Genomic DNA, 12,270 nt, shown 5'->3' with positions numbered 1-12,270 from the left:
ATATTCACTGTGCAAACTGTGTTGAAACTGTTTTCCAGAACTGTGGAAGACATCTGCAGATGCTGAAGACTTGATGCCTGCTGAACTTGTTTTATTATGATATATCATATATTGATACCATAAAGGAGCTAAGGCAGTCCATCAGGACAAGTGGCCAGCTAAGTGACAGGCAGAAGGTTAACAGAAAACAAATGGCTGTGCTTCTTTTAAAACTTGCAGATCCTGTGTCAGCTTATACACATAGAATGAGAAAGATTTCTGTAAAAATCTGTTGAGACACCAATTTATCTTGGGTCTGTGCATGCAGAGATTTCCAGTGCAGGGAGCAGGTGGAAGGTCTGATAGTGACAGGCAGTACTTTGCTGGATTGATGGAAAAAGGAAGCCAACTGATCAGGAACCTACAGCTGTTACAGGTAGCCATGTAGTAGAAACATCTCTGCCTGCTGTGAAGCTCTCTGGAGTTATAATACTGATTAGTAGGGAAGATTTTGAAAGCCATTAGTGAGAGAAACACTGGGATAGTGTATTAGACAGAATATTCTTCAGGCAGGTGTTGTGGTCTAACCCCAGACAGCAACTAAATGCCACACAGCTGCTCATGCACTCCCCCACAGTGGGGTGGGGGAGACAATCAAAAGAGTAAAAGTGAGGGAACTCGTAGGCTGCGATAAAGACAGTTTAATAAGTAAAGCTAAACCCGTGCATGCAAGCAGACTAAAACCAAGAGACAGCTAATGATCTATTTGCAGGTTCCACATGACTTTCAGTAATACGAAAAAAATGTGTGATCTATAAGAAGAATCCAGAGAGAATACTGGTGCTGCCAAAGTTGGAACTGTAGATCATTTCTTCCAGAGCCAAAAAATGGTAGTACTCCCATAACTGTGTCTTTGGAGGAGAACCCAGAAAGAGTGAGGCACCAAGGCAAAGCAAACAGGGCACTCGATTGGACTCTGCCATCTGAATTAAGAAAAAGCTTTGTTTCAAAACAGGAGCACTCAACTTCAAGAAAATCAGAGCAATGACACTAAAGCAAAAGGAAATTCATGAATTCTGCACTGTACTGAGATAAATTTTCTAACTCCTTTCAGGAATAATCCTATGAATGTTATTACAAATACTTCACTGTTTCTTACTGAACTCCACAAAATATGTAAAGCTAAGGGTCAATCTATGTCACAGATATCTTTCTTCCACTCTCTCTCAACACACAAAATGCTGAAAATATTAATTTTTTTCCTGTACTGTAGCAAAGCCAGAATTGTTCAAACACATCCCTTATAGTGACACTGGGCTTAAGGCTGGACAGGAAAGGCCCTGCTTGGGATGACTAGGTACTGGGCAATATGCTGTTCCTCTTCACCTTCAAATATCTGTACTTGGGAAAAATCTGCAGTGAATGGCAGCCAAGAGCTGAACTCAGCAGAGCAGCAGCAGAAGCAGCTTGAGGAAGTGCTTGCAGATGATGTCAGAATATTTTAGCTTTGAGTGGTAGCCAGTATTCAAGGCCTTGCAGGTTATTTCATGCAGGAAGAAAAAAGGGCAATATGCTCATGTATTTGGATAATTAGGAAAAAAATGGTTATGTCATCCAAAATGTACACAAAGACTGTTAGAGAATGTGTTGGGAACAAACAGCAAGTGTTAGCTTTATGGAATCACATACAGGTATTCTGTAGGTATAACTATATGAGATCTAAAAGAGGGTAAATTAGATCAAGCATAATACTATGTTAACTGAGCTATGCTTCAGGTATCTGGTTTTGGTTTGACTTGTGTACTGCATACCATTTTCCCGTTTGCACACATGCAGTTAAATGTAGGTATAATAAATTAATTTCATATGCTAGAAATTCTAGAAAGCCCCACCAGGGTCTTAGCCACTTATTGCTTCTCAGCCACATGAGTTCTGGTTATGGATTACTATTATGAAATAATAGAAAATAGGTTTAAAAAGGATCTTGATAAGCTAACCCTATATCAAAGAGAAGCCAAGTATACAAGACTCTTGTTTTCAGACAGTTTAACATGTCCTTTAAAACTTCTAATGGCTAAGATTCCGCAGCTTCTCTGGGTAATTTGTTCCAAGGCTTCATCACTCTTACTGTTAAAAAGCTTTTTTTCTTGTGTAACCAAAGTCTCCCTTGCTACAGATAAGTTACTGTACTGTAAGCTCCTGTAAGTTCTTGTTCTAGCCCTACTGGCACTGCAGAAGGTATCTTTCCTTTTTGCAGTTCCCTTTTTATGTTCAAAGTGTATCATAACTCCTCAAAACCCTCTCTAGATTAAATTATTTCTCAGTTATGCCCTACAAATGGACAATTAGTTGTACTTCATACTATTTTCACTCTTAGTTCACTTTTCCACGTTTTTCTTCTTACTAATTTCTATCCAGTCTCCCCTAAGCCAAATCATACACAAACAATAAGACTGCAGATTCTTGGTGCCAAACCCTGAGTTTGTACATCTTTTGGCTCATTCATGAGTAGTCAAGAAATACTAAAAAGACACCTTTTCCTTGAAATTCATAGCCACCCTGAAAATATATGAAAAATTTATATATTTTTCATATTGCAATACAGATAATGTGAAATTCATCTTCAACCACCAATTACAAGTTTTCTCCAAAACCTTGCATATCAGATAGGAGGAACCCAATTTAAAACTAAACTAAACCAAAACAGATTTCACAGTGGGGGAAGATGGGCCTGAAAAATGACAGCCTCATACCGTCATATTGCCTGTTTAATTATTAGTTAATTACTGGTTAATTACTATCAGAAGACAGTGAGGAGTTCTTCAAAGAAGTAAAAAATCTAAGTGAGTTTTACCTTTTCTGAAGAAAAATTTTTTAATATAAATCAAGTTTTTTTTTTTTCCAGTTATTTTTACATTTGAGTGGTAACTTATGAATCATAGGAATTATATGCAGCTGTTTATTATCCTTTTCTTTAAACTTTTTTTTTAGTTTTAGGTGGTTTAAAAATCTTTATTTTGTATTTTCTTTGATTTAACACAAGGTTGTATGATGATGGAAGGAAAGATAAACATATTAGAAAGTTTTCCTTTATAGCCCCAGCAGGCAGCATTCTCTGAGAAAGCTGAAACTCTCTTCTACATCATAGAGGACACAGAGCTGCTAACACTCTGTAGGGCCTCTCTCAGTGTATTTTCAAATATAACTTCAAATATGAATTAATTGCTCCATAAAATGCAATAAAATAACCCACAGTAAGAAGTACTTCATAATATATTAATAGAATTCACAGAAAATTGGATTTCTTCCCTTGAAATTACACTTGAAGAACTTCTATATGTCAGGAAAAGAAATTTGTTGGCTTGCAAGTTTCTTCTGTTTATAACCAGTGGTTCATTCAAAAGCACCTTCCAGTGTCAGAGATAAATTGTAAATACATTGAATTTTCTTGAAAATTCTGACAGTAGTTTGTGTAGATTTCAGATAGGTTGTCACTGTTTTAAAGATTCATGTAGGGTTTAATTAAAAATTAAAAATCTGTCCTGTCTTACCTTTGTCAAATCAAACAAAAAACCCGGATAAACCATCTTTGCTCCAAAATGTTGTGTAATGCTTAAACCATGTAATTAAATTGACATGAAGAATTAAAATGAAAGAGTCATCAGAGTTCCAGATTAAAATTACCAAGTTTACTTGTGGAAAGATATTGATTCTGCCAGGGTTAAAAATTTATATATAGTTGTTTTGGTTAATAGTTGTAAATTGGTCAGGTGCTTCCAGAACAGCTTATACACACAAAGTTTGATTCTCTGTTTCTTTGTACTTTGGACAGTTATTTGCACTGGTGAAATATATGTGTTTAAAATCTATGCATGTGCAGAGAATATTTGAAAGACTAAATGCTTGATGCTTTTATTTAGCCATGTGTAATTGTTAAAAACAGTGTTTAAAACTATAACAAAAAAGCAAACCTTCAGATTTAATTTTCTTGTACAGTTTGGAGTACACCTGAGGTTAGAAGGGCAGTTTTCAAAGAACCATCCTAGTAAACACAACTGTGGAAAATAAAAATAATTTTAAAACATTAAATGCTGTATGAATTGTAGGAAACCATCCCTGCTGTAATGAGCAGTTCTGTATAATATGCTTTTACGACGGTGACAGCAGTAGAGCGATTCTTTTGTGAGTTACTCTCCATTAGAAATTAATGTAAGCAGAATAAAATGGAGGGAATTTTCTGTTTGAATTATAGAGAGGTAGAAATGTAGAGAAATCATACTATACTGAAGTGCCTCATGGCTTTAGAAAGTAAAGATGATGATACTACAAATGACTGCTTTCACTTTCAGAAATAACAAATTTAAGAGTCTCTTAACATTTTTAAGGTGCACTATTGCTAAAAATTCACACTAGAAATATATGAATTTTACAAATATTTTTATATTTTCTTCTCTGAGACAAAGAAGAAGAGAAAGATGACTATACGTATTTGGGTATGATGCAGCCTTAGTGAAAATATGCTGATTAATAGATTTTTTAAAGTCATAAGCCATCACATCACATCATTTTGAACATGCGCAATAGTCCTTTAAATCTTCTCCCTGATGATAAAAGTTCACTGAGTTCTTTAAATCTCATTGTAGTAAAGGATTCACTGAAAGAGTATGTAGAGAATAATTTAGTTTTCTCCTCTTTTTGACGTATTTCTTATCCACCATTATATAGCTGATTAAAAAAGGTAAAATTAAATTTCATTAAAGCAACTCTTTGCAATTTGTTAATTTTAAAAGAATAAGTATTCAATAAGCATTTTTTGAGCTAAAAACCCATAACGCTTACAATATTCTGCATAGTAATTTGTTAAAAAAACCCAAAACATTAAATCATAGGTGATTTTAGTTAACAATAATTTTTCATAATAAATTTGGACTAAGAATATAAACATTGTGTAGAAAAGACCTATTCCACCAGCTATACACAGGTATAACTGAAATCAGAATCTCACAATCATAACCAAATAATTTCAGTGAGGTGCAAATAACTCAAAATGCGTTAGAAATCTTAGAACAAAGCTATAATCTTACTGAATGATAAACAAAATCTTATACTACTGCTGTTCTAATTAAGTAATCTAACAAAGCTAATATGAAATCTAATAGTTATTTTAATTTGATTTGAATATAAAATTAGTGTCATACATGTGTCAAACAACCATGTTGTTTCAAGGAAGATCTAAAAATCATAACAGAAATACCCAGCCTACATGAACCAGGGATGTAGGGAAACAGCCTGACTATCCAGGCTGATAGCTTGCAGAAGCACGAAGCTGTGCTGAGAGGTGAGTAGTACCATGGCAAGCACATGGTGTGTCTTGGAGTATAAAAGCAGCATGAAAATTCAGCCCCAAGGGTTCTCCAGCTTCAAGACTGAGGACAATTTCCAGCTGCGAGTAATAGTCACGTCCTGTAGGAAGTCCTGAATCTTCTGCCCAGAGAGTACTCACGAAGGCCGCAAACAGCTATCTTGACCTTCCAAAAGAAGGTCATCTTCCATGTACAGCAGAGGCATATTTACTGTGATTATAACAATGTCTAAAGGTATCATAGTTCAGGTCACAGTCTGCTAAAGTAATGTGAACACAAAGAAGAGTCATTCCTTTGTACCAAAGAGATGAGATTTACCTGCTCAAGGAATTTGGCCTATTTCTTCAACCCACAAAGATAATCTTAGAGAAGCATAAGAATAGTCGTGGACATTCATAAAGGGATCTATCTAACACCATGCCTGTCTCCAGCCATGGCCTGAAGCAGATTTGCAGACTTGTTGCATCCACATTTGCCAGTGCCTTTTGGCAAAGAGTTTCACATGTTTACTACCTCTTGTATGAAAAACCACTTCATTTTATTAGTTTGAAGCCTTACTCTTTTTACCTTCATAGGTTGGCCCCTGTCTTTTCATTACCTAGTCAATAGGTCATGAAAGATCGTTTTGAAACTCTCCAGGCTGCAGTCCGTATAGAAAATTTCTTACTGAAATTCATCTGAGCTTAGTTATTTGTGAACATTTTGCTGAAACGCATTGTTTATCTGAACTTTCTCAACAATATTCGGTCTTGCTTACCCAAACATATGCAAATGTTTTACATATTTAAAGTTCTGTTTATTTTCATCTCTTCTCTTCACTTAAGTGAACGCAGTTTGCCAGTTATATTTTATACTTCATATGCCTTGGGCAAGGAAAATACATAGGAGAATTAGCTTTCTAGGACAACCTTTTCAATGGCAGAATGGCAGCAGGTCTTGAATGTGTCAAACCACCTTTATTCAGATACAGATATAGATGATGATTATTATTATTATTTTAAAGTAATCTAATAAGATTTATTAAACATTGCATACTAATTTTTTGGACATACTTTTTCACAAACAACAAATCTGTATGAAATATTTGTCTATGCTATATATATAAACACAGAAATTTCTCTGACTGAATGTAATAGCTTTCTAATATCCTTGAAAGATGTAAGGACTGTCCTTCTAATGTCTAATTGCTACTTTTATTTTGTTACCCTCCTGATTATTACCAACCATTGAAATTTTACTTATTGGTTCATCTTGGGCGACAGGCTCTAGGTGGCCCTGCTTGAGCAAGGGTTTTAGACAAGAGGTCCCATACAATCTCAAACATTCTGTAGTTCTGTCATTCTGATCCTTTCTTAAAACAGTATTTCTGCTAAATTTTCATAATCTTTTCTGCAAGGTAATTGTGCTTGGGGTTAAATGTATTTTCTTCACACAGGTTCAAATGTATTAGAAACTAAGAGCTTCATAAACATCAGAATAGGTTTGAATGGAGGTTTACAACTTGAAAATTTTACTTTAACTTTCATGATCCATTTAAATAATGCCAGGCATATATTCTTTTCATGGCTGAGTTTAATTTAGCAATAACAAAAAGTTAAGGAATACCACCAGTGCTTTCCAGTAGGCTGATAACATTGTTTTGGACTTCCAGTACTCAGCTCTATCCTCCTCCCTGAATGGGTATCTCATCTCCAAAAGAGTCTTGAAGTTATGATTAACAGAAAAGATGAAGTGAGTTAATTCAGTTAGCTTAACGGAATGTTTAAATGAAGACAGCAAAAAGCTATGCAAATTTTAAAAAGTAATCACTTAAAAGGTGGAAAGTGCTGTTCATATCTGACATTATTAACATAAACCTATTTCTCTTCTTGTGCTATTAAATGGCAAATCATCTTTGAAATCTGGAAAACCTTGTTAATGAAAAAGCAATCAGGGAGTAGAAAAGAAGCATCTCAGAAAAGGTATTAAAATGGGATTTGAGTAGTTACAAAAAATGCAGTTTATAGTATTTCTTTTATGTTAGAGATGAGGTTAAACTGGTTCACTCAAACCAGAGCGTTCAGTGGTCTCTATTTCTCTTTCAAAGGTTGAACAGTTTTTATTTTAAAGACTATACTTGCTTAATTCTTTTAACAATCAGGCTTAATTCTTTTAAAAATCAAAATAAAATACTATGCAGACCTCATGCAAAAACTTGCACACACAAGTATAATAGCAGTGGAAGTTTTGTGTTTATGTCTCAAACAATCCCATTTAATATCATGGATTCCTGTGTCTCACAGATACCTACATTTGGCTGTTAAAGCTCTCCAGACATAAAAGCTCATGTCACCTCATGTTACTGTCTAAAACGTAGGGATCTAGCATCAGTAAGTGGTACATGTTCCTGTTATATTTTATGGAGAGGAAGATGCATCTTTAGAGGATGATTCATTGTGCCTACCTTAGAAGGGGATGAATTGCCCCCTTGAGGTAGCTATTTCTCTTCATAAAACATACATTTTAGATGACTGATCTTAAGTATTGTGAATTCCCTATCTAATGTTCTTTCAGAGAGATACAGAATGCCTGTTTCTTGACATGTGAAAAATCTCCAAGGATGGAAAATGCAGGACCTGTTTCAATGCTTGACTGTCCTAATAGTGAAAAAGCTTTTCATATATCAAGTCAGAATCTCTCTCGTTTCAATTTATGTCCACTGTATTTCAAACTAAAACTGAAAGGTATCATTTTTCCCCATTCCCAAGAAGTGTTCTTCAAGTATGACTAACAAATACCTTCAAGAGTGAACTCCCACAAGGAATTTGAGCTATGATTGCCACTTTCACCCTAAAATAGGGTCACAAGACAAAAAGGAGAAGAGTATAGTTCTTTGCTGTGTCTGCTGTATAATAACTCAATGGTTTTACCACTCATCCATGAATGTAAGCAACATGGGTTTTGAATCCTGTAAGAGCTGCTCACATGTCTTACATGACACAGATATTAATAGTGTGAAATTCATGCCGGCAGAGGGACTACAACTCCACACAAAATCCCAAATATTCAATACAAGAGTTGTGCTCTTTATTTCCCATTAAATATGGATTAATTTTAACAGACTGGTTATGCAGCCTAAGAAAACAGAACATAAGGTGGCACTCGATGGAAATTTTAGTACCTAAGTCTAGAAAGTAATCCTAAGAAAACCATACCCATGAGATTAACCATTCCAGAAGCCCTTGGGGATTTTACCCTTATCGTCTGCATTGATGTCTCTGTATAATATGTTCCTGTCTTAGAAGAAAAGAGAACACCACACTGCTATCAAATCCATTTCATCCCATGTGGCTAAAATTGTGTTTCAATTATCTTTCATTATTTGAACACCTGTTTTCCAGGTTTAGACATAAATGTCTGCACTTGTAACGTACATAGCACAAAAAGTACTTTCTGCAGTTCTTGCCCAATTTCAGCACTTAAGAAAAGCCTGCTTCACTCTGAGATTGCAAAAGCAGCAAAAGTCCAATATAGAAAAAAATACAATGAAATAATGATTTTAATGAGATATTTAAAAACATGTTAACTTGCTGTTCCTACCACTTTCCTTAGAAGCATTTGCTTATACAGTAGTAATCACAAAATTTTTCCCATACATTTACAAAAAATATAACTGATAATCCGTGGTATTAATTTAAGTATTTATATAGTATGAGATTCAAATTACTGCCATTTTGAAAAGGTGTTAATTTTTTGTTTCTGTTTGTATTTAAGATAAATGGCTGCATTTTAAGATTATTAACTACTGCAGGCTCTAGGAAAAAAATATTTAATATGAATCAGGAAAGGATTACTGCTTTTTGTAATTTTTTTGTTACTGACATGCATCATGATGTTGTTGTTACCATTCAGATACACAAAGTCAGTTACTAGCTATTTTACTGTTGTTATTGGGTTTTGCACAATAGTTTTGAAATGTCCAATCTTCTTTCACAATTATTTTCTATATCTGATTTTATTTTCAATTGATCAAGTTGTTCCCAAGCCACAAAACTAAAGAATTTCCTGTGAATGTGTCCTACATTTTTACCCTTTTCTCCTACCATTACAATTAAAATTCTAATCTGTGTGTTCCTTAATGTATAACTGCACTAGTTTCTTCTCTTGTCTCTTCCCACTTTGCTCCTGATCCCTCCTATGGTGCCCAAACTACTTAGTAGGGATAGGCTGGGAGTTTATCAGCCATTCAGCTGGCTAAACAGAGAAAACAGGTATTAAACCCGTGATGCATCTGTTCTCTCTCAGAAAACTTTGTCCCTTTGAGAGCTCTTACTCTCTTTCTAATTCAATTGAAATTGCCCTGTAGATTCAAAAGGGGTTAGGTGAGCCAAACAATGTAACATACTGCAATCATATAACCTTAATCTCCTTAGGAAACTGAGCTAAAAACATGTCTACTAATGAAAAGTGAATCAAATGAAAATATTGCATTTACAGCTTGTGGTCCTCAGATATGTGTATATAATATACTGTACATTTCATGTAAGAAAAACGTTTTATATATGTTTAATATTTTGCCATATGCAGTAACAAAGATAGGAAACACATACATGTAATTATGACAGGTTTTTCTATTCTTTGACCCTAAGGAAATTTGAATTCAAAATATTGCAAATCATGATAATATCTGTTTAAAAAGGACATCTTCTGAAACATGATAAATAGTTGTGGGGTTTTTTTGAAAAAATGTATTTGAATTATCACAGCAACTGTGGTTATTTCCATCTGCTTTTAGAATTTCTGTGTAGCTTTGTATGATTTGTCTGCTATATGTCCTTTCTGCAATGTTTAATAATGAACTCTCTCCTTTTTGTTTGCTTGTTTTCTCAGTGAAAAAAGCAATTGAACTCAAATCAAGAGGAGTCAAGATGATGCCCAGCAAAGACAGTAACCACAAGAATTCTGTCTGTAAGTTGTTTATACCATTATCTTTAGTGACTGTGTATATCTTCTGGACTCCCATTACATATACAAATCAAAGAGAGAGGTGTTGGGAAGCTGTGGTCATAAAACTGTTACTATGCTTGCAATAGTCACTGAATTAGAACTCTGCTGGTAATACTGAGGGTGTAGAAAGCAGAATATGCTGTTGTAATATCTGAAAAATATGGGTCTGTAGAAAAAAGTTATCCATCGGGATATTTCTATCAATCAGGACATTTGGAATTCAGAGACACAAGGTAACTTAGCAAATCCAGGCAGAACAGTGCCATATAGATTTTATCAATTCAGTACTGGGGGCAGTGTAGGTATCTTAGCAATTCCTGGATCTAAGTTCATATTTTCTGATCTTTTTTTTCTTCTTCTCCGTTAATATCATAGCTCTAATTCTTCCTCTCCTTGCTACTCTATCTCCTGGTGGCTGCCTCTTTCCAGTCCTGTGATATAGCACAGCAGGGGTTAAGAACTGCTGTAATTTCCAGCCTCTCAAGAAGATGGAGATCCCAGCAACACCTTCCCTTCATTGCATGCTTAGTGCACTCTGGAATGACATCTGTTTAGTCCCGCTACACCTTTTTCCACATATATATAGTTTAAGGGTAAAATCAAGATGTTATCTATGGGACTATGAGGCTGGTTTGTTTTTTTTTTTTTGAGCATTGCTTTCCCTGAACAACTGGCAATCTGAGTAGTATCCTGAGAGCTCTTTCTCCATCAATCAGAAATCAAGAAAAATAAGAAGATAATTTTGTTTTTTGGAAAGCAGAGAGTCTCTTAGCCCAGAAAAAAGCTAGAGGGTAAGCCAGTGTTCACCCGCAACTCATTAAAAGTGCTTGTATAATGACTAAGATGTGTTTGAATAAATTAATCCTTCATGTAATAACACTGAACTCAGTGGAGTGAAACCTAGGCTATGTTTGCCTCATTGTATACTATTCTGCAAGTACAGAGAGAATGACTATCTTAAAGGCTAATGTCTAGGGGATATCATTTGGTCTCTCTGCTTCTGCAATGCATTGTTTAATGCAAAGTGAGTTTTTTGGTATGCTCACTAGAACAAAAGAGGTATGGTAATTTTCTGCTTTAAATATTGCACATCGATGGTGTGGCACTCAAAGGAAATTTTTATTCAAGATGTAGCAGAAAAAGTAGATCCATCACTTTGGTGTTTGTATCTGAATGGGTGATTATTTCATTATTTATAAGTTACTTTTGGGAGCTGTGTGATATCTGCTTACACTCTCAGAGCACATGGTGTCAGACACCACATTTAATTACAGAAAGCGGAAGTAAGACAGGCTATGGTAGAGATTATTATAAGGCAGTTTGCTGTTTACTTCAAATGTAATGTCTTTTGTCTTTTTTTTTCTTTGTGTTTTGACTTGTGAAGCTTCATTATCATGTCTGACTTTTCAACAAAAAGTTAAGAAGTGCATTACTATTATTAGCATTAATTTCACATATATGAAGCTTATAAAAATGATAAGATTAAAATACAAATGGTTGGATTCAATTGTATTTTGCTTTTCTTTTTGATGTAACCCTTTAGTATTTAACCATTTTTCTTGTTAGTAATTATGTAGGTGGAAAAAGTCATTGGGAATTAAACTTCAGAGGACTGATAAGAATGCCTATTACCATTTGATGACAATTAGAAAATCTCTAAAAAAGTAAATGAAAGACGCCTCTCCCTGTTTTTATATGTCAGAATTTTTAAAAATTCTCTCTGTATAAAACAGAAAGCTTAGTTTTGTATTCTGGTTTATGGGAAGGTAGATGGAATGTGAATATCAGCACAGCAAATTCTGTGAGTGCCTGCCCTGTGAACCCCAGGATCTGCAGGTTTCCCACAGCTTTTCCTCCCAAGCCAACCTGAGAGCAGCTGAAGAAAGCATTTCACAGTGGCACATCTCTGTTAGGATTTACGCAGAAAACTTTACCAATGTAC

The 12,270-nt window shown here is 34.8% G+C and overlaps 1 protein-coding gene across 1 annotated transcript in view; it reads left to right on the top strand.

The window, feature by feature from the left end:
- CSMD1 (CUB and Sushi multiple domains 1) overlaps positions 1 to 12,270 on the top strand; it is a 1,237,849-nt gene that overhangs the window by 756,654 nt on the left and 468,925 nt on the right. Inside the window, exon 7 of the mRNA XM_075086937.1 lies at positions 10,212 to 10,289. Coding sequence (XP_074943038.1) covers positions 10,212 to 10,289 — 78 coding nt within the window. The remainder of the gene's footprint in view (positions 1 to 10,211; positions 10,290 to 12,270) is intronic.

Source organism: Phalacrocorax aristotelis, chromosome 3 (genome assembly GCF_949628215.1).
Source record: "Phalacrocorax aristotelis chromosome 3, bGulAri2.1, whole genome shotgun sequence".
In the NCBI taxonomy this organism is placed as follows: domain Eukaryota; kingdom Metazoa; phylum Chordata; class Aves; order Suliformes; family Phalacrocoracidae; genus Phalacrocorax; species Phalacrocorax aristotelis.
The sequence above is the reverse complement of the archived record's forward strand: the minus strand, read 5'-3'. Positions and strand labels throughout refer to the sequence as shown.